We start from the raw sequence: 26,387 nt of genomic DNA, 5'->3' as shown, positions 1-26,387 counted from the left end.
CATTATCTATAAATTACATGTAATGCGAGAGGTAAATATACTTTAATATGTTTGCTGTGATGTGTAATGGGTCTTCCACAAGTGAGAGTGCACGGGTCACTCGGGTCTTGAATAGCCATGTGTCAGAGACTTGAAAATCAGAACTGAAGTGCAGGAACATGAAACTATTTCTCTGAGTAACATGAGTCTCTAGGCACAAAATGAAGTTTCTGGTTTGGGTAGGAGATATTATATTTCACTTGCCCCCATCCATCTGAGCAGGGAGCATCAATATCATTAAAAATAGACAAAAAAAATGGGAGAAATTGCTTTTATTAGAACTCTTTCTTGGAAGAAACTACTATACATAGGGAGAAGGATGCTGCTATGAACTGAATTGCATGCCCCTCCCCCACAATTCACAGGTTGAACCCCTAACCCCCATGTGACTATATTGGAAACTGGGCCTTTAAGGAGAGAATTAAAGTTAAACGAGGTTGTAAGGTGGAGCCCTGTCCAGATAGAACTGGTGTCCTTATACAAGAGGTTGCAGAGACACCAGAACACTCCCTCTCTCTCTGTGTCTGTCTGCCGTGTTAGGACACAGGAGGAAGCAGCCTTCTACAAGCCAGGGAGGGAGCCCTCACTTTGGACCGAATGGCCCGGCATCTTCTCCACGGACTTCCCCACCCCAGGACTGTGAGAGACGAATTTCTGTTGTGTGTTTGTGATGGCTTCCGAGCAGACTAAGACGAAGATGGACCTTGATAAGCAGCTTTGCGTGGGATCAGGGAGCTTGTGGGCATGCTTCGGGATCAAGAGACGGTCCCCCAAATTCCTCTTACGTCTGGTGAGCTACAGAGCTTTTGCTTTACCAAAGTGGGTGTGCAAGTTTGGGGACAGAGCTGAACTTGCCAGGACAAAGTGCCACCCCCTGTGGAGCTGCCTTTCTACCCTTCCCTCAGCAGCACGCAGCCTTCCCCTAAGAACACATCCAACTACTGCTTAAAGAATCTCTGTTTGAAGGGGCCCCAGATTATTAGCTGCCTAGATCGTCCGCACACCTGTATTTATTTGGTCTAGTCCCAGCTAACTGTCACCCTTCATACCTCGATGTCATAGCCGATGCCATGGGCCTTACACATCTGGAGAAAAACGTAGTGGAAAAACAGCGAGAGATGGTTGTGCCTCAGCTGGGTGGTCATCACTGCGTAGCGATGGGCGGCCTGCGACTGGAAAAGACCGAGACTGAGTGTAAGACTCTCTACAGAATGTTTACATAGACTTCTGCTTTTAGACTAGTTGTAGATGGACGGAAAGTTACGCAGATGATATGGAGTCAGCATTTACCCCTATTGCTAACACCTTGCAGTAATGGTACATTTGCCGGAACTGACAGACGACATCACTCCCTTCCTGTTCACTTAAGTCCATACCATGTTTCCATTTTATTAGTCTTCCCTTTCTGGTTCCAGGATCCCCTCTGCCTATGACTTGTATTTAGTTGTCTTGCGTCTTTAGGTCCTTCTGGTCTGTGACAGTTTTTCAGGTTTGTCCTTGTTTTTGATGATCTTTTAACAGTTTTGAGGAATACTGTGCAGCTATTTCATAAAATGCTTCTCAGTTTTGGTTTGCCTGATGCTTTTCTCATGAGTAGAACGGGGTGATGTGTTTCTGGGTGGGGGGGACTGCCTCGGGGAACTGCCGTTTTCGTCCACTGGTGTTAAGGGTACTTGTATCAACACAACTGATGAGGTCACTCTTGACCTTCTGGGAAGCAGGTACGCTTTCCCCCTCTCCATAATGAATTCTTCGGAAGAAGGTCACTAAATGTAATCTACCTCCTTGAGAATTGTTAGAATTGTTATTTCAGTGGCTTATTTGTTTGGGAAACTGCTATTCTTTATTTGCCTATCAGTAGGCGCTGCCCTAAGGACGCTGGTTACAGGAGGCCTAAAGTGTTTCAATTACAGTGTTTCCTAAAACATTTAAGATTTAACATGTGCAAGAGAAAGCATTGGATCCTGGTCGTTCTGTAGCGTATCCTCTGTGAGATATGATGTTCATCTTTGACAAGAAGCTATGTTTGTCCTCAGGTAACTGGGAATTCGGAGAGCAGCACACATGGCCGTGGCCAACTTCTGGGCATAGAAAGTGGAGGCATCTGGCTCAGGTTTGAACTTTGGGGACCTCAAGTGCTGGTCAACCAGGTGCTTGCCCTAGTGCAGCACTTGGTTCAGGAGAAGGAAAAAGACACGCTGCTGGTTCCCAGCTGGCTGCAGAGATCACAAGGCCTGATACCACCTGCTGTGACACCTCTCTCTCCCTCCCTCTCTCTCTCTCCCTCTCTCTCTCTCTCTGTCTCTGGGATCACACAGGGGAACTGCAGCTGACTACGCACCCAGTGGAGAACAAACAGCTCACATACACACATACACACATCCCACATTCAACTTTTGAGGCATGTTTCTCCCACATGCTATGTTCCTTCAACACTTGGTAACATATCACATCTGATGGTCACCCTTCCAGGACTATTAACTAAGCCTGCTCTTCTCACATGTGCGCAGAGTCCCCATCTATAAAACCGCCAGCCTCCCCAGGCTCTGCATCTTGAACCGTGTGCCTCTGTTGGTACTGTGCCACGTGTAGCCACTGGGAAGGCCCTTTCACAAAAGAAAACCTGTTTGAGCCGCCAGTGGCCCACAGCTGTACTTTGTTATCACCTGGACCTATGGTGAGTTGAGCACAACACAGGCAATCAGTGTTTTTTGCATGAAAGAAAGAATGGATAAATGAGGTATATAGTAAGTGGATAGCATTTCCCTCTGACTTGAGACTTCAAAGGATATGATTCATGGGACTTCCAGTGAATGAGCGCTTCGGGGCAGAAGCAGGCGATTCACCAAGCACAGAGGTCAGTCACACCATCCCTAGAGAAGGACAACTCTGGGCAGTCACTCCAGGCCTTGAGCTCAGAGGACATCTTTTGGAAGAGAAGGTGCCTCTGGTGGACTTATTGGGAATTACTGCTGAGATAATAGGAACCAGCTACCAGAAGTTCTGGCTCCACTGCTCAGTCACTTGAGAAGACATGCCACCAACCCACTCACCCTGCCACCCCGGGCCGGGCCATGCTCCAGCCTCCACCATGGAGGCCCACAGGCCTGGGCTTTGTATGTGGAAGTGAACTGTAAATACTCTGGAATTCCATTGTGGTTACTGAGCATGTAATTGCACGGTAATTACCATGAATTCACAAGATAATTCCAAGGTTATTTTAGTCTTCTAAACTTGTCTTATGCTGCCATAGTATATAAACCAGCAAATACAAGCTCAGGCCCCAGTCAGAGAAGGGGAGAGGTAGGCAGGCATCTGGTAGCAGGATCCAGCTCAGTGCTGTATATCCTGGCTCTAAACCACACAGAAGAGCTCAGTGTCCACTACTTCAGGACAGCAAGTAAGGACAGGCTGTCCTGAGGTTTATTCCTCTCTGCAGAGACAGACTGCAATTCCCAGCCCACCTAGACCTCAGCTTGTGAGTCATACAGAATCTAAAAGAAAAGTTAGGACATTTGGTATATGTCTCTAAGCTGCCATCTTTCCATTACCATCACCATCCTAACCCAGGCTTCTTCGGCCTGAGGAGCTGCTGCTCCTTCCTCCCTGGAAGGCGGGGTGCCAGCAGCACTCTGCAGTGGATTGGTTCCATGGAGTCACACTGACGGAGACTCAAAACCTCACTAGGCCATAGGCTAGATGTGTGATCTTGAATGCGTCATTGAACATCTCTGACTTCTGATGGTTAAATAAGCATCTAGCACAACTCCTGGCACCTGATAAATGGTAGCTAGCTCCTATTTTTGTTGCAGTTTCTTTGAAAGCATCTAGAGCACTTTGGACCTATACTAAAGTAATTTCCCAGGCTGGTCCTTTCCCTGCTGGTCCCTGGGATTCTGAGCATTACCACCAGATTGTCTCCTAAACCCAGGTTGGTCAATGCTCAGAACTCTTTCATGTCTCCTCCTCGCCTTCAAGATATAGTTCAACCCTGGCTGTGTAGCTCAGTTGGCTGGGGCATCCTCCTGATATGCCAAGATTGCTGGTTTGATCCCCAGTCACAGCACATACAAGAATCAACAAATGAATGCATAAATAAGTGGAATAACAAATCAATATTTCTCTCTCTCTCTCTCAAATCAATACATAAAAGTTTAAAAAAAACACAAACAAGCACGATGCAGTCCACACACCCAGCACCTGGCTTGGCGGGCAGACCCTCTCAGACCTGCTCAGTGGGCTGTTCCAACCATTTCTCATGCTCCCGGCTTCCCAGACTCTCCGCCTCAGCCCAGCTGGGGCATTGCCGTCTCCCGACAGACCACGGCTCTCTTTGGCTTCTGTTCCTTCTGGGGGAGGTTTCCCTCTCCTCACTTCTCAGTGACTGTCCTACTCTGCAAGGACAGACCACGTTCTGTGTTGTTAACAGCGTGTTTCTGGACCTGCCAGTCTGCAGTTTTTCCTATGAAACCAAGCAGCAGGTTGCAGGGCTGTTGCTCAAATGGCTGGGCGTTTCTTCTCGTGTACATGCTGTTTTATATTTCTTTCAACTCCTCAAGGGTGGGGAAGGTGCCAAATGTCTTTGTATACCTGGTGCTCGGTGAAATTCCTGGCATATATTTAATTATGCAATTATAATTAATAATTGTGCGGTGTGCGGTTATAATGCTAATAAAGATGCACATATGTGATAGACCTACTTTTTAAAGACGTAATCAAATCTCTGGTTTCTATGGGAAAAAGTCATCAGTGACCTGGAGTCATGTTCCGTCCAGCCTGGCAGTGCAGGTGGCAGTGCGGCGTGAGGTGCACCTGAGTGTGCAGACACCTTGGAACATAGTCCGGCACAGAGAGAGTGCAGAAAAGAGGGTGGCTCTTATTATCATTTGTTAATTAAAATAATTTTGTGAATAAGGAAAATTATTTAAAATAAAAACTGCCCAGCTGTCCCATAAACCTTGTCATTAGAAAGGGACGTGAATCAGAAGGCCTGGGTTTTGCCACTTCCTTAACAGGACCTTGGGCAGCTCACCTAACTTTGCACAGCCTCTGTTTCCCAGTCCGTAAGATGGATATGATAACCTCTGTCTCCTTTATGTCTTGGGTTTATTATGGCGGTCAAATACGCTCATGTCTGTTTAAAGTATAAAGCATTATACAAAGAGAAAACATCATTTTTAAAAGGTTGACTTGTGTAGTCTACTCCTTCAGTTGCTGTGAAGTCTGCCAAGGACATCACCACCTGCAGGGGTTTTATGGGATCGGAAGACTCCTCCTTGTCCGTCTGGCCGGTTCAGTGCTCACCAAGTCTCTGCCTGGCTCGGAGCAGACTGGAATCCAGGGGATGAAGGCAATGTGCCTGAAAGCGACTTCATCACACAGGCAGATGAAACCTCTTTTGGAAGAAGAGCTTTCTTGTGGCCTCAACCAGACACCGCAGACTTCTTCAGGGATGAGCTTAAGCTCTTCTCTGGGACCAGATCATTGACTCTCAGCCAACGCAAGGCAGGCTGTGTAGCCCAGTGGTCAGGCACGCAGGCTTGGACGTCTGGCAGGCCTGGGCTCCTTCTGTCTCGGCCCCCACTCCTGCTTGCTGAGTGACCTTCCACAAGTTGCTTAACATTTCTTAACCTCAGCCTTCTTATTTGAAAACAAGCATAATAACAGCACCTGCCTAATATATTGGGTTCTATAAAGATTCATGTAAAGTGCTTAGTTAAAGTACCTGGAGTGGTGTCAAGGCTCAATACATTTTGAGTGTTATCATCATATTATTATATGCCTTGTAGTTATCTGCTGACCTATCTGTGTTCTTTAATAAAGCTGGAGCTCTTTGCTCCTCATCCCTATGGCCTCTGGGCTTAGGAGTGTGTCTGGCACAAAGGACAGTGAGTAAATACTTGCTGAATTTACTTCCAGTTGATTCTTGCTGAAAGTATTAACTGAAAGCTAAGGGAATGGCCGATGAGAACTTAGGAAGGGACCTGTCAAAACATTATTACGTCCTTCTAAAAGATTCTGCAAGAGAAAGACCTTTTAATGGAAGGCTGAGGTATGGAGGGATGGGCCCTTTCTGTGTCCACTTACAGGAAATGCCCCGCCCCCCAGCACCCTACTGTACCCAAGGCTGCCTGGGCCAGGCCTGGCATAGAGTCCCATTTTACAGGCCCCATAAAATCAAATCTCTCAAGAGACCTTGGGGGTCACGTGGTCCTCCCTTATTTTATAAATGAGGAAACTGAGGCAGGCAGAGGATCCGAATGCATGACCCTTGACTTCTGACCAGTGCTCTTCACTCCAAATGCCCACGGGCCACATTTGGAATGTGTGGGAATGCCCGAGGGTTAGCCTCTTCTAGTAAAACAAGGGGAAAAAAAATAGAAGACAAAATATTGTCGGTAGAAGTCTAGTTTTATTAAACTACCTTTCTAAATCACAGTCTAACAAGAATGCTTCAAGCCAAATAAAGGAAGCTGGAAATACTCCTTTCCACTGGAGAATATAATTTTGCTTCAGCCACAATTTAAATTGATTTAGTTCTGAGCACCAGCACTTGAAGTGTAGTGCGCGTTCCATTTTCGCCATGATGCTCGTTTTGACAGTGATGCATTTCAGTTGACATAGTTGAAATCCTCATGTAATAAATCTCTGCCTGAAAATTAATCATGTTTATAATATTCTGAGAATTAATAACACCCATTGCTCAAATCATTAACTTAAAAAAAGGAGCTTCCAAAATCTGTTCTCAGCAGTAAGGGACCACAAATAAATGAATGTTTGATAAAATAATCCAAGTAGCAGTTTAACAAGCGTAAACTTGAATGTGGTTGCGGTAACACAGAACTATTGTTTAAGGGTTGGCAGAGGCTGATGAAGGCCTTATTTCAGTTATGAAGCAGGCATCCACATGCATAATGAACTACTCTCTGAATTATTAATGTGCTGCTTATTTAGCCTCATCTGTCTAGAAGATAATGTATCCTAACTCTAATGAGTGATTGGCCTTGTACATAATTACAGTAGCAGCAGCAGTGGGGGAAATGTGTGCCTTCAAAGGAGGAGTTCTAAAAATAAAGTCATCACATAAACTTCGTTGTTGTTGCATTCTATCAAAATCAAACCCGAAGCATTTGAGAATTCGTAATAAATTACAGGAGACAGAATCATTATTAACATCATAATTTAACACAAAAGGTTTTACTTAATCATTCATTACAGACCATGTGCTGTTAAAAATGCTTATAAATGACTTGGGTTGTTTTAAGATGTTCGCAGAGATGGTCCCTCTTGGCCACTCGCCAGCTGCGGTGCGGAGGGGCCACACGTGGTGAGGAGGCGTAAAAACAGGTAGAAAAGGGTAACGATTCATGTCTATTCTGACAGAACATTAATTAAAAGTTCAAAAGTTGTTAGGTGACTCCTTTTCATTTGTAAAACTTGCTTCTCTGGGCCTCATCAGACCTGGTTTCTGCATTCGGCTGGTTGTCTGCAGAGGACGCTGGCTCGGAAACCTGCACACCTGGTCCCCATGGGTCTGAACGGCAGCTCCTTGCTACCTGTCTCTGTCGTGGGGCAACAGCTCTTCGTGAAGCCCAGGAAAGTTTTCACTCCCCCTCTGCATTGCACGTGACTTAAAGGAACAGGCCCACATGAAGCACTTTATAGGGGTTAGTTCTGAATGCGCCCTCATCATGGCTCATCCGCACACTTCCTTTTTCTCCAGTCTCCACAGGGGGCTGTCGGCGGACTGATCATGAACCTGGCGGCATCACAGTCTGTTCACACTGGTTCGGGAAGCTTCAGTTTGGTTGTAAATTGCACTGTGCGTGCAAGCGTGCATGCTTTTTTAAAAATTTGCCTATCGCACATGTGCACATGCATGGGAACATGTGTGTACATACACACATGCACACACAGGGGTGTCAAGGGGTGAACCCTCATTTATCTTCCCAAAACCCAAAGCACTTTCAATTCACCCCGACATCAAAAAACCTGCATGGCTTTTCTTCAGTGACAGCAGGGACATTTGAATTATTGAAGATCATAATGCTTCCCTCTCGAGTGCAAGCAATTCCTGGAAGTGTTTAAGACTCTTGATCACAGGAGAATTCCCGCATGTTGCCTGTAGCTAGGATTGAAACCTATAGGCAAGATGGGGAAAATGAGCGAATGCTTCTAATTCTAAGTACAATTTCTGCTTATAGCCTTCTAAAGCCACACACTTAAATGCAGCAAATTGTCTTTGCACGTTTCCTGTTGAATACTAACTCAGCTTCCAGCTTCATGTTAGGAATGTTGTGGAGTCAGGTTTGCAATGCAGAAGGACCCACGTTTTCCTGCTGTCCCAGCTGGGAGTTAAACTCAGGGTCCTGTAGGCCCCCTTGTTGAGGATAGAGGTCATGGGTTGGGTCAGACCTCAGAGATTCTCAGCAGGTCCTGGGACCTAATTAAAATGTGACTGTTTCCCCAGTCCAACTTGACCTCCCTTCTTAAAAAGGAAAAAGATCAGGAGATTCCTGTGAGCAAGGGCACCTCTCAGGACAAGTGGATTGGAGAGGAGAAAAAGGCTACTGCCTAAGTCCCCCAAGACACCTGGCACCCTCCAAGCTACCCTTCCAAGTGCACACTGAGTTCCTGCCCAGGGAGATGACTGCGGCGGCCCTGGGGGGACTGTTGAACAAGGGCTCTTTAAATCCAGAGGCATCTCCTGGTCCCAAAGAGGCTCAGCGCAGAGGCAGGAGAGGATGCTCTGAAGAGGTCCCTCTAAGGCACCAGTGTGGGGTCCTATTCATCACTGGAATTCCTCTTTTATCTGTTTGATGTATTGGGATCTCAGGTAGAGTTTCATTTGCAAAAAGGGTGTGAAGCCCACTGTTGCAGAGGCAGAAGGAACCCTCTGGCAGATGTCAGAGCAGCTGTGGCCAGGGAGTCCACACACTCTCCTGTCCCACCTGTATACAAGGGGCCTTTTTTTTCATTGCCTATGGCTCACCCAGCCCCCTGTCCCCATGGAGATCCACCCTTTGTTACCCGGGGTTCTGAGGTTGGTGAGCCTCAGCCATCCCAGAGCTGGGCTGAAGGTGAGATGGGTGAGTGGGGCAGTGGGAAGAGGCAGATTGTGAGAGGCCCCACTGACCCGGCCGGGAAGTTGGGGTTTTTCTGAAGACGAGAGGAGTCTTTCAGAATCACAGGTACGGGAGCCACATGCTCGGATTTGCATCTCACCTTGGCCACCTGACTGTGTATGTATTTGGGCTGAAGGAGAGACAGGAAACAGGGACCTTAGTGAGGAGGTGAGGAGGTGAGGAGGTGTTGCCATGCTGGTGCGAGGCAATGAAAGCCAAAACTAAGGCAGTTTGTTCATGGAGGGAGAGGAGGAGTCAGAGGTGGGGAGGTGAGACGTTTTAGCAGCTAGCACCAGCATGTGCTGGCTGCTGACTGGGAGTGGGAGAACGGGGTGGCCAGTCAGCCTTGGGCCTGGCCTGCCAAAAGGAAGTACAGGATGGGAAACAATGAATGCAGTTTGTGGTAGTTTGACCCTGAGGACTTCATAGAGAAGTTCTGTAGAATATCGGGTCTAGGAGTCTGAAGCTCAAAAAAAAAAAAAAAAAAAAAGTAGGGGCTAGAAAAATATGGGTTTGTGAGAAGTTCCTGGGAACTGAAGCAGCGGGTATAGATGTACTTGCCTGGGAATGTGAGCTGAGAAGAGAACTGAGGGAAATGCCAAGCAGGTGTGCCCCTGAAAACCTCTGCTCTCTTGCCCTTCCACCTAGCTCTTCCTCTTTCTGGAATGCTCGCTCCCCTTTCCATTGACCAATGCATTCGTATGCCAAAAGGCCGTTTCTAAGAGGTTGACTTGCCCGAGGTTCTGGCCTCTCTCTAAACTCGAAGCACCTGGCACCTCCAGGACCCGGTGAGCGGTGGCTGAGGGTGGCTGAACACGGGGCGTCGGGAAACTTCTGTTGCTTACCGGCACCGACAGGGCATCCAGACGGTTCGTTTTCTTCTCTTTCTCGAGAACCGGGCGGGGCACTGTGAGGGAGCTAAAACTGCAGTCCAGGTGGCCATCGGTCAGGTATAAGGTGAGCTGAGTCAGGGCCAGCTGGTCACTGTAGGAGAGGTCGAGGCCTGTTGCCCACACCTGAGTAAAACAGGAGCATGGTTAGAACAGGTTAGCCCCTGGGGGGAGAAAGTCACACCCACCCCGTCCAGCCCAGCCCACACCAGACCCAACTGAACCAGCGGACATGTGACTTCACGGAGTGGATGTTTTTGCTTCTGTTTCTACTTCCAGCAGCAGAGGGCTGGAGCCTCCAGTCTGACTGTAATCAGAAGACCCAAGGTTCTCGTGGGAGGTTACACAAGTAGAAACACCTGGCCAAGGCAATCTGCTGGAGATGCCCAGTTGCCAAGTGCTTCTGTGGACTCGGAGCTTTCTGCCTGTGGTTTGCCATTTCTAAGAGGGTCAGTGCAATGTTACTACTGAGAAATGGGACCGGACAGAAGCTTCAGAGGATGGGGAAGCGGAGGGGAGCAACCAGAGGGGGGAGAGTGGGCAAATATGAGAAAAGGGCAGTTTGCCCTGATTTCTGAAAACGAAATGCTGGCCTCTTGGGAAATTGCAATATGATACTTAAAGGAAGGTTAAGGTTGGCATGTAGGTCTTAGCTCTACTGCTGTTTTACTATGAGCACACAGGAAAGTCACTTCGCTACCCCACGATGTCACAATGTCCTCGACTGGGAAACAGTGGTGACACCCACCCGAGTGGAATCACAGGATTACTGGGAGAATACGACCATGCAATAAAAACAAGGTGGCTTTGAAAATAGACATATGTCGTCTATATGCTACTATTGTATCAGCTTCCACTAGTGCTGTCCTTTAATTCCTTCCGCAGATATTCACTGAGCATACACCCTGTGCTACACCAGAGATGACAAAAGTGGGCCGTGTGCCACCTTTCCCCGGCGCTGCGGCAGGCCGTCCTGCATTGCCCGTTGCCTCCCACCCCCACACTGGGTCCGGCAGCACCCTGGAGTCCTCCTCCACTCAGTGGTCAGTCACTGGAGTGTCCACGGTGGCAGACGACGTTCTGCAATTAAGAAAGGGAACACGTGTCCAGTAGACTACAACACAAGGCGACGCGAGCTGTAATAAAAGGCTGGGACAAAGTACTACGGGAGCAGGAAGGAAGGACAGGCTGAGTCTGTCTGCTGGAGTCAGGGTGGCATCGTGGAGAAGGTGGCATCTGAGCTTCGGAAAGCAACACACACATGGCTGGCTCCCATGTATCAAGTACCTATAGCATGATAGGTGCCTTACAGACACCACAGATATTTATAATACCCTAAAAAATAACATCCCCAGGGCAGAGATAAAGAAGCAGAGGTGCAGAGAGATGCCCAGGCCCACAAGCTAGGGAGTGGTAGTGCTGGGATCTGAACCCGCTTCTGCTGGAGGAGACAGCATTGATCTTGGCCCAACCAGCCCTTGCCCTGGACCAGTTTCCCCATCAAATGAAAAGCTAAAGTTGTACAGGATCAAAACATGTTCTTGTTTAATATAGCCCATGCCATGGAAGTGTCTTGGGGAGAAAACATGAAGTATGGTATTTCTGGAGTATGCTGCAATTAGCAGTAATGCATTTTCACTGTAGGAAGTTGGAAACGAACACATTTTCACGAAGACTTGATTAAACATTTTTTTCCTCTTAGAAGGCCTACATGTGCCCCACTCGCCAACTCGGTATGTTAAAATACATAATACATCTGCCCTAGAGTGGACTCCTCTCAAACAAATCTAGCAGTGAGTGACTTCAGTAAGCATTGAATGCAAATGGCATCATTATAAGGATATTAAGAGGTCAAGCTGTCAAGGCCCCTTGCTAAACTGAAGCTAATTTCAGGAGTCATATCCGCACAGCAATGCCCTTTTATAATAGCAAATAAATTACATTTGCAACAATTGTTAAAAACTAACTGCCAAGTATCTGTTGCAGTTGTAAATATCCTATTTGTCAACTTAGATATTTCCTGCTGGATGGCATGAAATGCAAATCAGATGGGGACGGCCACTTTTCCTTAATCGGAGAGGGAACTTGCTATTCTCGCCGTGTTAGCCATTTCTTTCAGAGCCTCGATCTTGGTGTTTCAGTGTCCTTGACCACAGGGACAGGACTCTAATGAACCCGATTCATATTTATGTTAATGACATGAATGGCTTGGTGGTGTGGATTTTAACGACAAGGTAGTACCACGTGGGGAAAGAGTGAGAACCAAGGAGTCTTTGCACCTGGCTCTCTCCAATAGTGTGAACTTGAGTAACTTATTTAAGCTCTTTCCATCTCTGTAGCCTTAAGTGTGAAAGGAGCAAATGATGGTACCTATGGGATTTTGAAAACAAAATAAAATAAATGCACATAAAATTCCCTATCACACAATGAAGTTCGATACAAATGTTACTTGTGGTTATGGAGCATTTAAGAGAAATAGGATCTTAGACACATTTTCACTGGCCTCTGTAGCTATTAGATGGCCCCAGTTAACCTGATCTCCCCATTCAGAATCATGGTGTCCAACCTCAAAACAACTCAGTCTAGTAAGTGGTTAGGTTTGGGCAAGATTGGTATTACTCTGTCTCCACTGGACCACTGAAGATACTGAGATAAAAAAGCATTTTGGGGTTTTGCCTAAGATTCTAGGGCGCAGGCCAGAGCTCTGGTCTTCTGGAGCCACGTACATTTGCTTTCCCAGGCAGCCTTAGCCCCCTGGTTCTCAAAAGAAATAGAACGCATTTCTTTAAGGCTTTTCCTCAACAGCAGGCTTGCCTGAATTGCTCAGATAATTGTTCTGTCTCCATCTGGTTTTTCCATTGCAGACATTGCCTGAGGCATGCTTATTTTGTGTACAGGGGTTCCTATCTCCCCCTCTAGACTGTCAGCCCCTTTGGGGAAGCTGTGGAGTCTTTGTCTTCCCACAGCACCCAGCGTCTGGCCAGGGCAAGGCTCACGCCTCACTGTGAACTCTGGGCGACTGTCAGGAGCAGGGGTCTCCTGAAGCTGGTTTCAGATTCATTGAGCATCTCCTCCGTGCCAGCCCCAGGCTTTCACTTGCATCTCATTAGTCCTATTCTCGACCTTGGACTTCAGCTTTCACTGTAGTGCAAGGGTGACAAACTCATTTTCACCGGGGGCCACATCAGCCTCGCAGTTGCCTTCAAAGGGCCAAATGTAATTTTAGGACTGTATAAATGTAACTACTCCTTGACTGGGGGCATGGAGCTCGGTGCTGCTGCCGGGTAGAAACGAGGTCCTGGGCCAGACCAAACAAGGTGGAGGGCCGGATTCGGCCCACGGGGCTTGTGTTCGCCACCTGTGGCTTAGAGCCCAACCTCCCTCTGCACTGGATGTGCCTGTCACAGTCCAGTGAGTGATGAGGGCAGCCTGTACAAAGGCCCTGTGAGCGGGGATGCAGAGAAGTGGATGGATTTTTAAATGTTTAGAAGAAGGCTTTGATATGACTTGCAGGACTTGTAATGACTAGCTTGACAGGTTAATTGATTAGATGTGAGGGTGAGGAGAAAACATCTTGGAAGGTTAAGAGCTAGAAAGACCCTTAAAAATCACCTACTACAATCAGTTTACTTTGTAAATGGGGCAACTCTGGGATGAGAAGCGAAGAGATTTGCCCTGGGTTACAGAGCCGGGGAGCGAGGGTATGGGGTGGGAAACCCAGGTGTTCAGCACCCAGTCATAAATCACTTGTTGATAGTTTGATTGATTAGTGATATTCAAAAATCATTTTGTTAAACATGGCTAGAATACCGAAGAGACTTACATCAAGGCCTTAAGAAGCACAAGCAATGTAAAAATACTCAGCTCAGCATTACTTGTGATGTTGAAAAACTGCAGCCCTCCAGCTTTTGGTATTGGCTAAGAGGGTTATGACACTGTCAAGTGACAGGATGGTCTACAATACTGTCACTAAAGGTAATTATTGTGAGTAACTTTTGATGACGTGAGAAGATACCACAAAACTGCGAGAGGAGGATATAAAGTCACATGGACAGTGCGACTTCAACTTTGCAAAAAGAATACTGTGCATGGAAAAGACTAGTCGAGTATCTAACAAAAGGTTAACGTGATTATTGTTAATTTTAGCAGTATTATGACAAGTGCAATCAGACAGACCTTCATGTCTACTCCAGATCACCACTGCATAACATGGTAACCGGTAGCCACTTGTGGTGACTTAGCACTTGAAATGAAGCTGGTTCACACCAGGGTGTGCTATGAATGTAAACTATGTGCCAGATTTTGAAGATGAGGGAGATAAAAAATGAAATATCTCAGAAATAATACTTTATACTGGTTACACATTCAATGATAATATGTTGGTTATGTTTGATAAAATACTACACATTAACGTTATGTTCATGTCTTTTTAAACGAGCTGCAGAAAAAAATGACACGTGGTTTACATTCTATTTCTGTTGGATTGGTCACAGCTTCAGCAGGCGCGGGGCCGGTAGGGGTCAGGTGGGGAGCAGTGCTGCAGCCGCCCAGCCCTCCGCCGCCCTCACTGGCTCTGCATTGGACACGGTGCCCACTGCAGCTGCCTTGGGATGCCTGGGGACAGTGTGGGCAGGACACAGGGCAGAAGGCAAAACCGAGACACTACAGCAGCTTCATCACTTTTTCAGAGCCCGGCAGAGGCAAACTTGCCCAGAATTGTTCTGTTCTCAGGCTCTGGGCCCTGTTTGGACCACAGGCTTTAGGATGAAAAGCTAATAGCATGCTGTTGCATGGGGAGGTGTGGCCAAGGGGCCTAGTATGGAGCCCTTTTGGCCTTAGGTGTTCCAGACAGATGGAGGCTGCCTGCGCACCCCTGCTGCTTCTGCCTCTTTCCTGTCACAGGCAGGATGGATGAGTGGCAGAGCTTGCAGATGTGGGCAGATGTGCTGAGGCCTGTATTTTGTGACTTACTCCAAGTGCAAATAAAGTTCTATAGCAAAGAGTTTGGTCTTGCCAACTTTCTCTTATGGGCATCATGGCAGGTTATGGGACTGAGAGACTAATTTATAGATCGAATGACATTCATTGAAGATTTACAGAATTTCAGAGCTTTAAGAATCTGTGGATGGCCCTGGCTGGTGTGGCTCAGTGGGTTGAGCACTGGCCTGTGAACTGAAAGGTCACCAGTTGGATTCCCAGTCAGGGCACATGCCTGGGCTGTGGGCTGGGCCCCCAGTGGGGGGCTTGTAAGAGGCAACCAATGGCTGTTTCTCTCACATGGATGTTTCTATCCCTGCCTCTCTCCCTCTGTTCCCCTCTCAAGAAAAAATAAAAGAATCTATGGATGTTTTGTGGACCCATCTCTAGGTTTTCTTTCCTCCTCTTCCTCTCTCCTTGACCCCTCCTCATCCTCCTTCTTTGGGTAAGGGGAAGAACGAGGCTCCAGAAGGGCAAGTGGCTTGCTAAAGGCCCCAGTTCTCGGTACCAGGGTCTGGGACAAATAGCTGTGATCCTCAGCACATCACCTCTTTAGACCACACCTTCCTCGACTAATCAGTGGGGATACTAGTTGTGGCGGACCTTTCCTCAGTTGCCTCCAGGTGCATCTATGAGGCTAAACAGGGAATTGTGAGCACTTCTCACCTGTGGAGAATTTTCTAGGGCACTGATTCTCAAACAAAGGCAACCGAGAGATGCATCACCACCCACAGAGACGTCACCACTCACAGAGACGGTGTCAGAGTGCAGGGTGTGCCACGTGGTGTGCCACACAGCGCGCCCTCCTCAGCGCTCTTTTTTGGCCTGGGAAGTGCGGGCTTCTTTCCTCCCCATGTTCATGTCTTTATTCACAGTCCCAGTGTGGCAGGAAGTCTACCAATGGACTATTTGTTTTTTCTAGAGTGAGACCAAGCCCTCAGTCTGACCCATGGGTCCCCGTAGCCCTGCCGAAGCTGCAGAGGCCAGGCCGCCTGCCCTGCTCCTCTGCTTGCTGGGCTGTGTGGCCACGAGTGGGCAGAGCCTCCCTCTGTCCTCGCTGGTTTGGCTGCAAACAGAGCCGAGGACTTATTTCCTACTTACAACTGTGGAGGCCAGTTGGGAAGTGTTGAGCAGAGAACTAATGCGATCTAACTTCTATTTTTAAAGGTTACTCTAGTTGTGTGGAGGAGATGAGACCAGGAGGGGTCAAGGAGGGAACCGGGAGGCCAGCCACTTAGGGGCTGCTGCGGGCATCTGGGGGAGAGGCGATGGTGGCTGGACCGACATGGTAATACCAGAGGGTAAGAGTTGCGGTGGAGGCAAGTGGCCTCGCGGGGGTGGGGGGGTGGGGGTGCGGAACACTGGGCTTCGGGGGAGAGTTGGCCTTGCCCTTCACTGTCCGTGTTGATCTCAACTTCCTTCTCCTCCCCGGGCCTCAGTTTCCATGTCTATTAACCGTCCTTGTTTCCGAGGATCAGGGACTACAGGAGACGCTGCACAAGACCAGCATTGCGGGGTCTGGCAAACACGCAGACCTGTTTGGTCTTCTTTCCTGTGTGACTTTGGAAACGGAATCCAGGGCAGGCCCAAAACTCCCCTGCTCGGCTCTTGGCTTCAGCACCCTTGCCTGCTTTTCAAAGGCTGGGAGCACACTGACCTCTTCTCAGACGCTGTTTAAAAACAGGCCCCAGAATCCCGGCTTTCCCTGAGAACATACTTCCTTGATGATACCTTTTCTCACTTTCGTCTTTGAATCACCAGGCAGCATCAAGCTCTCCAATGTGGTAAATAATGCACCTGATACTTCATTTTAAAGGAGGTGGCACAGTGCACTGCAAGAATTTTCAGTTAATAAAATATCGATGTGATGATGATATTTGTTAAGAATTGTTGGAATTATGTAAAGAAGTCAATAGGCAGAGGGGATTGCAGCCTCTTGGCATGTTGCCACCTAGTGGCAGCTGCTGGGATGGCCCCGTCTCTCGAGAGGCAAAGAACTGTGGTTGCCAAACGGGACAGTCCTCTGGGCCTGGTCAACAGTTGAGATTCTCAGTATTCATCTTGGAGGCCTTCCCCTCTAATCCTACTTATCCTTCTGGGCACGATTTAAATCACCGCTCCACAACGCTGTCTCTGAGCAACAGAGAGCGACCACGCTCTGCACGGTCTACCCTAGACACCACCTTACAGCGGGCCTTCGGACTCCTGGGGCGGAGGCAGCAAAACTCCCAGGCCCCTCCGCTGAGCACTCAGTGTCCAGTGGGCTGCCGTGCCTGGGGTCTCCGTGATTTTCAAAGGCCTTCAACATGTTTGGATTCTGAAAAAAATTACTGGCTCCCAAATAAGAAAACTGCAAAATAACAATAAATGTTTTGAAAAGATCAGCCAAATTGACATGTGAGTGAAATATGATACGAATCTTATGCAGTTATGTTTATTCCATGAGCGTGCATTGAATACAGTTCATAGGATGGAGAGTGAAGGAATCTCTCAAACCAAAACACTCAGAGCTGGGAGAGGTCTTAAACAGCGCTGTCCTGCACACCTAAATTGACCTGCATCGTCCCCACGTCCTCATTTATGACTGAGGATTCTGGGAGGTGAACTGACCCGCTCCCTTCCCTCAGTTAGCAGAAGCGCTGGGATCAAAGCCCGGTGTTTCCATGACACCGAATTACCAGCACTAATAGCCCGATTCCTTTGTAGGGCCAGAAGTTTCTCTGTGACATGGGACATTTTTTCAGGATTTGCAGGAATGATGTTCAAAATTAATTTGAGGATACAAAGTGGAGAATGTTGACATTAAACCTCCATCATCAACAGCTGCATTTGTTTTTCACTGTTGCAAAAAAACCCACAATCACAAATCTTTTCATATGCCCTTGCCTTCCTGGCTTCCTTTCCCAAGTTTCTCCTCTTTCCTCTATAAACTTATCATCCTCCCTCGATTACTCTTAAGATTGATGACCTGATATTATTTTTATTCTGAATGTACAGAATTAGTCACTTTTTTCTTTTTAAGTATTTTTTTACTTTTTTATTATAAATTTTGGGAAGACCATTTTTAAAAAATTTTGACATTAAGCACTGTGCTACAATAATCATGAAAACCCAACCGTTATAACCTAGTGCAGGTTCTCAGGACCAGTGATTGTACATGTCCCTTCCATGGTGACCCAACAGCTCAGTGTAACAAGCCCGTCCATGCTGCAGACACTTACTCTCCTTCTTTAATTTTCATACTGTAAGTGCCAGGGCCGGCAAATGTTTGCTAAGTTGACAAGTGATCCTTCAAAGTTACCACAAATAATCTCTAAAAGGCTTTTTTTTGGTGAATTCTCAAGTGGAAAGCTCTTGTTCTGTAGTTCCCCTCAGGGATGATTCCTGGGCCTAGACCTCGTGGGTGTGGAAGACTGCCGCGCAAAGCTGGTGGGGGTGGGCGCACTGCACCGGTCTCGTCAGTGCCGGGAGTCAGCATAGGGTTTGCCTTTCCTTCCGTTTCCTCAACAGCGCTGTTAAATCATATATACGTGTATATATATGTCATATACATACATATATCATATACATATGTGTATGTATATATACACACAGGGTCCAGCAGAAGTGATGCCTGCTTGAGTATGGTTGGTAGGGTAATAATATGGGTGTAATAATTTGTAGTTTTAATTTGAACATTTTACCCAAAATGTCATGTGGTGTGCTTGAGTGTGATATTGTTGTGTTACAGAGTTACATGCTTATGATTTTGTAATAATAAAGGTAAGGTAACGTTCAGGGACATTATTTATGCTGTACCCTGTGCGAGTGTGTATGTGTGTGTGTATTTTTTCAGAAGAACTACCTGTGTTGCAGGGCATGTACACAAGAAACATGGAGGGTCAGAGCTATGGCCTCGGAGTTGTGCTAGTCTGGCCCCTCACACTCTGGGCACGAGGCTCAAGGAGGAGAGAGGCCTGGTCAGGAGCAGAGTTCTGACCAGAGCTCAGAGCTCACGATTTCCAGTCCAAGCCAAGTTTGTTTACATTTGGAGATTCCTAGAGAGGAGAATCAGACCCCAAACAGGGACTCCTCTTGCTTGCCTCTGTGTCCCACACAGTATCCAGCACGGCGCTCCTACCTCGTGCGAGCGTGCAGAGTGGCTCTGCGCTGGGGGATCCAGTTAAAGCGCACAGGGCAGAAAGTGTTCCCTTGAAAACACATGCAGGAGAGTTGCCCCTTCAAACCACAGGGACGGCCAAAATAAAAAAGAGCAACGAGTGTCGACAAGATATGAAGAAATTGGAATCCTCGTACATTGATAGTGAGATTGTACAATGGTGCAACCACTTAAAAAAACAACAGATTTTGACAGTTCCTCAAAAAGTTAAAATTTCAACTACCACATAACCCATCAATTCTACTGCTAGGTATATAACCAGGAAAAATGAAAACATGCACACACGAAACTTTTACACAAATTCTCTTAACATTATAATAGTCAATAAAATGGAAGCAACTCAAATGTCCATCAACTGATCAACAGGTAAACAAAATGTGGTAGCCACACAATGGAATATTATTCAGCCATCAAAAGGAACGAAACATTGACTCATGCTACAGCATGATAAACCTTGAAAACATCACGTCAGGTGAGAGAAGCCAGTCACAGAAGACCACATACTGGGTGACCCTCTTTGGGGGAAATGTCCAAAGTAGGGAAATCCATGGAGACAGAAAATGGTTTCCCCTGGCAGGGGGAGAGGGTGTGGGGAATGGTTTCTAACACGGTCAGGCCTCTTTGTGTGCAAGGGACATGGTCTAAAATTAGATACGGTGATGGTGTATGATCCTGTGTCTATACTGAAAAGCACGGTGGCATAGACTTAAGGGTGAATTTTATGGCTTGTGTATCTCAGTAAAGATGTTATACACACGCTCACACACAGTCCAGGTTTTCGGAGGCCTGTTTTCAGAAGGACGCCCACACAATGTGTATGGCCCCTTGTTTGTGCTACTCCAGTGTGTGAATAATGACTGAATGAAGGAGTCTGTGATACACTGCCTTCCAAACTGCCCTCTGAATTTAAAATTTTTTATTTCTTTTTTTTTAAGATTTTATTTATTTACTTTCAGGGAGAAGGTAAGGGAGATAGAAAGAGATGGGGAGGAACTTTGATGTACAAGAGAAATGTCAATTGGTTGCCTCTCATGCGCCCCACACTGGGGACCTGACCCCCAACCCAGGCATGTGCCCTGACTGAGAACTGAACTGGTGACCATTCAGTTTGTGGGACAATGCCCAATTCACTGAGCCACACCAGTCAGGGCTGCCTTCTGAATTTATTCTAGTCATTCTTCAAGCCTATACCTTAGAAAGCATTTCCATATGTGGGTAAAAAATACCCGCTACCTACACTAAAGCACACCAGTGCCCAGCAAGGGTTAATACTCGGGGCCCAGCAAGCAGTCATGGGCTGAAAGGGATAATACATTAGCACCTGCCAAAAAGACTCAGTGAGCTCTGAGGACACGGTGTCCCACTTCTAAAAGACGGTATGCTTCCCCCTACTTCCCAGCACAGGCTTTCATGTTGTATCAGCTCCTGGACTGAGTGAGGCTGGACCCAGCCACAGCTAGAAAAGCAGCCAGGCTGCTCAGTGGGCACGTAGCACAGACAGCTTTGTCTTGGGCACGTCCAGTTTTCTTCTTCCCTCCTGTTGCTCGTTCCAGGGTCCTCCCTGCACTCAGGCCTGGCTTCTGCGGCTGGAGGATCCCCTCCCCCAAGCCCTCGTTCCCCACAGGGACACTTCCTCCTCCTCATGGCGTTAATCCGGTGATCCAATAAATCCGGTCTGCTTGGCTGAAGGTAGAGGGCTGTTTACTGTAATAGAACCTTTTGGAGTTGGTTATCTGAGAGATGAATCTGGTTCTCGAGACTTTGCCCTTGTTGTCTGTGGACTCTGGCCTTTGAAACGTTCAGCACCCAATGAAGCCAACATGCTTTCTTTTTTGATGGCAGCAATATTTAGAAAGCTGCCAATTTGACTGCCTGGAGGCCAGACTCTGGGTGGGAGACTTGTGGAGGGAAACGGGAAGGGAAATGAATGTCTATTAAGGGCCTATTGTGTGCAAGACACTCTGGTATTTTCTTATGTTCCCTGACAGCCTTGTGAGGTAGAGAGTAACACCCTCATTTTACAGAAGTGGAAGTGGAGGCTCAAAGAACCCAGAAACGTGCCCAAGTTCCATAGCTAAGTGGCAGGGCTTCGATTAGGATGCACGCGTGTCTGACTCTGAAGTTCAGGCTTTCTCACCTGGGCTTGATCTTGGAGATTACTCTTCACCTGGGGAGGCACGCAGATGCCTGGTGGAATGTGAATGAGCATTGTGAGGCTGGCAGTCACACCTGGAAGCTCCACCAGTTACTAGATGGTCTGAAGCTGAGGAAGGCCTGTGATTTACTGTGGGACTTTGGGCAACTTACTTAACACCTTTCTGACTCAACTTCCCCACCACTTGTTTGTAAAGCACTTTGAGAGCCTATAATATATGAGCTGTATAAGGGCAAAGAAATATTTTCTTTCAGCGTAGGCAGAAAGCCAAGGTTCCTCTGTGATCAATACAAGTCCTGTGGTACTTTCCGGAAATGTATGGGAGAGCTTTAGGGCCCTGGGAAAATTCTAATTCAGTAGCCAGCCACTCGCAGAAAACCACCTGCAGTTGCATCTGAGTGAGTGTTGGCTTGCCCATTGGGCTGCGCTCCAATGTTAGGCCTCCGTTCCTCTGAGCTTCACCCCAGCGGCTGCTTTCCACGCCCGACACCCTCTGATACCATTTGCCCCCGGCTTCAATTTCTAGCAAATGAAAGAAGCAGCATTAAGGGAGGTATTTGCTTTCTTCCATCCTCCTTTCCTCTCTGCTTCTCATCCTCAAGAGAATGCATGAGAAGGCCCGCAAGTCATAGCAGGTCAGTGTAAATTCTTAGTTCTAGCTCTACCTGTCCTGGATAATCATTTTATGCAGAGTGTTCCAAGCCATTTATGGAAAAGAATTATGAAATGACTTCAATATTTTCTTCATCAACATGTGAATAAAAAGTTTCAAAATACGCCCTGGCTGGCATAGCTCAGTGGATTGAGCACGGGCTGCGAACCAAAGTGTCGCAGGTTCGATTCCCAGTCAGGGCACATGCTTGGGTTGCAGGCCATGACCCGCAGCAACTACACATTGATGTTTCTCTCTCTCTCTCTCTCTCTCTCTCCCTCCCTTCCCTCTCTAAAAATAAATAAATAAAATATTTTTTTAAAAAGTTTCAAAATACATACATTATGTTTTATCCCCCCTCACATCTGAGAGAGCATATCCTTTGGTATACCATACGTCTTTAATATGTATGGAAATTTTGTAGTTATTTCTCTGGGAAGTGTCTTCTTTGTATTTGCCTCCACAGAGACATCCTCTTGCCCTGCACACTTCTGTTTAAGGAAGGTGGGGTGTTTGGTTGCTGCCACGTGGGGTCCAAAAACCTCAAAACCTGTTTTTCCAGTTCAGGGAAGAGCTTCAGGAGAATCCAGGTGTCCTCCTCGGTGGTCACTGCCAACATCAGGAAAGTCCATTCTCTTCTTGGAGCCACTGCGACCTGTTTCTCCACAATTCCTTTGTATTCCCTGCCTGTGTTCTCCTGATGGGAGGTGAATTTTGTTCTAGTGTTTGGATTTGGATTTTATGTTGGTTCCTGGCTTTGATTGATCAAGTTTAATGGGTAGATTTGATATCATTTATGTATTGAGACATTTGTGGAAATGTCTCAAAAGGAAAACTGGAAAAAATGAAAAACAGACTTCAGTAGGAAGGTGCTATAGATCAGACTAGCAATTTGGCCTGATGGGGAAGACCGACTCCCCCAAGAAGGGAAGCATTTCGTGCGCGTGTTTACAAGGGCTTGAAACAACAGGCAGCACGCTGGAGCTCATGTGTAAGGAGGCAAAATGTATGTTTAAAAGAATTGTATACAGTTCTATTTATGCAAAAGATTCATGTAACTTTATAAAGGTTTGCAGGGATTTTAAAGGATTTTAAGTGCTGTGTTAGACTGTACTAGTAGCAGATGTTCAACGGCGTGTTTAAGTTTTTGTTTTACTGAAAAAGCGATGGATTACTTGATATTTTCTTTTTAAAAAATCATACCAAAGCCACTACATTTTAAGAATAGCTCAAATTCCTTATTTCTGACAAACATAAAAGATTTAAAATAACATAAAGGCTCCTAAAGATAAATATTGCTATAGTAGAGCTGAAAGGTTTTGTTTGCTAAATATTCCCTTCAGAATTCCAGTCTTTTGTGTCATTTCTTGTGCTTTTTCTATGAAGACAGATGGTGTCAGTAATTGCCTATATATTTAATTAAGTTAAAAAGCTACATAGTAAGGTTTTGGCAAAAAGTAGAAAATGCCGGGCTTATGAGCAAAGAAAGCAAAAGAAAACGGATTGACGGCATAAGACGCTATTCCTCACCAACTACACATTTTGATGTCCGTGTGTGTGTTGGAATGTGAGACTGGATTTCGTTAATGATAAGAACAAAAGCATTTATTCTGGAAGGTAAAGCCCGAACTAGAAATCTAGGTGGCAGTTCTCTGACGCTGTGGACGATCTGGCTGGGAGTGCCTGCCCGTTGCCCACACCGCCTCCACCCAGGGCCCAGTACCGAGTGGTTATTCTGAATTCCTCTGACTGTCGGGGTATCTTATATTTTATTTATTATTTTATTTTATTTTATTTTATTTTAATTTTTATTTTTGCCTGGGATTTTTCACCTAGCAGGCTAATTGCTGTGAAATTATTATGGAGGGAAAAAGCAGTAACCACTCGTATAAGGTGGTTAGGAAAACTGAGTGAACCATTCTCGCGGAGCCTGCTTTCCACGTCCCGCCCCTCGCACCCACCGCCTGGCTCCGCGGCAGCCCGGCGCGCCCAGCTGCGGCGCCGCAGATGGGGCTGCTCGCCGCGGCTCTTAAGGCTTACAAATGGCTACCACAACACTGATTTTATTCCATTTCGCTTAGTCATTAACATTTAATGATTACCTTATGTGCTGAGCACACGGATGGAATATATTAAAAAAAAATAGGAGATGGGTTTTCTGGCTTTAAGCTGTTCAACTCAATTCAACAAGCATATTGAGGCGCTACACGAGAAACATGCAGTTTCTCTGGCGATGGTCCTCGAGGAGGAGGGAGCGGCTCACAAAGCGTGTCGCCGTCAGTTCAGTGCAGCACCACGGGGAGTATCTGCCGTGAGGGGAGGAGCAGGCTCGGCAGCCAGCGTGGGTTGAACCCTGTCATGGTCTGCACCCTGGATTTGCCACTTGGTGACTGTGTGACCTTGAACATGCCACCCTAGGCCCAGTCCTCATTTGTAAAGTAGGGATAATAATACCCACGTTTCAGAGTGTGAGGATTAGGGATATTACATGTAAAATATACACCAGAGTGCCTGGCACTTGACAAAAATTCAATAAATTGTTAGTGTTATCACTAATCGTTACTCTGGCCATTGATGGCATACCGTGGCCCTGAGACACTGGGGCATGAAGGCAGTTGGGGTGGGATCAATTCAGGCAGGCGCCACGAGGAGCTGGGTTGTGAGGCGTGGTATGAAAGGTGGGAAGTGGTGTACCTGCAGGAAAGAGGCCAGGCAGGCTGCAGGAATGAAGACGGCTTGTGGAAGGCAGGAGGAGAGGGCATTTACTGAACATGGGAGTCACCAAGCACGTGAATTTGCTTGACTTAGAGGGCCCTGTAGACATGACCAATGGGAAAGGCAGCAGTGCCGCATGGCAGGAGGGGCGGGGGGCAGTGCAGGGCTGTTTGAAGAAATAGGTAAGGCCTAGCAGGGGTATCCAAACTTTTGGCATCTCTGGGCCACACTGGAAGAAGGAGAGTTGCCTTGGGCCACATATTAAATACACTGTGGCATGTAATCACAAAAAAACCTCACAATGTTTTAAGTACATTACGATTTTGTGTTGGGCCACATTCACAGCCATCCTGGGCCACACGTGGCCTGCAGGCTGTGGGTTGGACACCCCTGGGAGCAAACTACCCTTTACTTTGTCTCTCCAATATTATAATACAGGTAAAACAAGTTAAAGTGAACGTTAAGGACAATGTTGCAAGGTGAAATTTTTTTTAGGCTTTAAACATTACCTTTTAAAATATAATTAATCTTTTTTAAGTTGTATTTCTCAGTTACAGGTGACATTCAATATTATTTTATATTAGTTTCAGGTGTACAGCATAGTGTTCAGACAATTATGTCATTTACAAGGTGTTCTGCCCAATAACTGTAGCACCCACCTGGCACCACACAGAGTTATTACACTGTTATTGACTGTATTTCCCCTGTGCTGTACTTTGCATCCCCGTGACTGTTTTGTAACTGCCAATTTGTGCTTGTTAATTCCTTCACCATTTTCACCCAGTCCCCCAATGCCCTCCCATCTGGCAAACCTCTTTGTTCTCTGTTACGGGTGAGCTTGTTTCTGTTTTGTTTGTTCTGTAGATTCCTCCCATAAGTGAAATCATATGGTATTTGTCTTTCTCGGTCTGACTTATTTTACTTAGTATAAGACCTTCTCAGGCCATTTGTGCTGTTGCAAATGGTAAGATTTCATTCTTTTTCACGGCCAAGCAATATTTTACTGTGTATATGTACCGTGTTTTCTTCATTCCCTTGTCTATTGATGGACACTTGAGTTACTGCAAGGCAAAATTTATCACACAACAGGCGACAGCTGGAAGTAGGAAAGGCCACTCAGCTTTGTGTTTGTGATACTAGGGAACAAGCTGTAAATACATGTATGTAGAGAACCTTCTGGTCTTTCTTAGCATCAGCAGGGAGACCTTCCCTTTCCCCCTGCTGCTGCCTCCTGCATCCGGTGGAACTGGGGCACCTCCCAAAGAGCACAGGATGCCGCTGAGGGCCCAGATTCGCTCGCTGTGAGATGTCTCAGTGCAGAGAGAAGTGCCGGCGTTTCACTCAAAAGGAAGCAAGGGTCTCCATGACGAGAGTGGGCATCTGAGGTCCTGGGCGAGAGGACTGGGTGGGTCTACTGTGTACGTGGACCAGCCACAGCTCACCCAAGAGCTGAGGTTTAGGGTCGTGTTCAATTTGCTAAAAGCTGAGGTTTATAACATAGGGGGTTAATCAAATATTTAAGGACAGTCACATATGGTAATATTTTATATAAGCAAAGTTGGCTGCACTGTCAGTTACCTGCACTGTCAGCGATAAGAGACAAGATTGTAATTGTCGCTGTAAAATTTATTGTCATCCTTGCCTTAGTATTTATTGTAGAAGTCATTATCACCAC

General features: G+C 46.7%; 1 protein-coding gene across 1 annotated transcript in view; it reads right to left on the bottom strand.

Moving 5' to 3' along the window:
- The window catches only part of IQCH (IQ motif containing H), a 192,313-nt gene that overhangs the window by 17,366 nt on the left and 148,560 nt on the right, over positions 1 to 26,387 (bottom strand). The window contains exons 17-18 of the mRNA XM_036017373.1: positions 10,010 to 10,180; positions 1,089 to 1,211 (exon numbers count right to left, since the gene is read on the bottom strand). Coding sequence (XP_035873266.1) covers positions 1,089 to 1,211; positions 10,010 to 10,180 — 294 coding nt within the window. The remainder of the gene's footprint in view (positions 1 to 1,088; positions 1,212 to 10,009; positions 10,181 to 26,387) is intronic.

The sequence above is a fragment of the Phyllostomus discolor genome, chromosome 1, assembly GCF_004126475.2.
Source record: "Phyllostomus discolor isolate MPI-MPIP mPhyDis1 chromosome 1, mPhyDis1.pri.v3, whole genome shotgun sequence".
NCBI classification, from domain to species: Eukaryota; Metazoa; Chordata; class Mammalia; order Chiroptera; family Phyllostomidae; genus Phyllostomus; species Phyllostomus discolor.
Note: the sequence above shows the minus strand (reverse complement) of the source record. Positions and strands in the feature narration are given on the sequence as shown.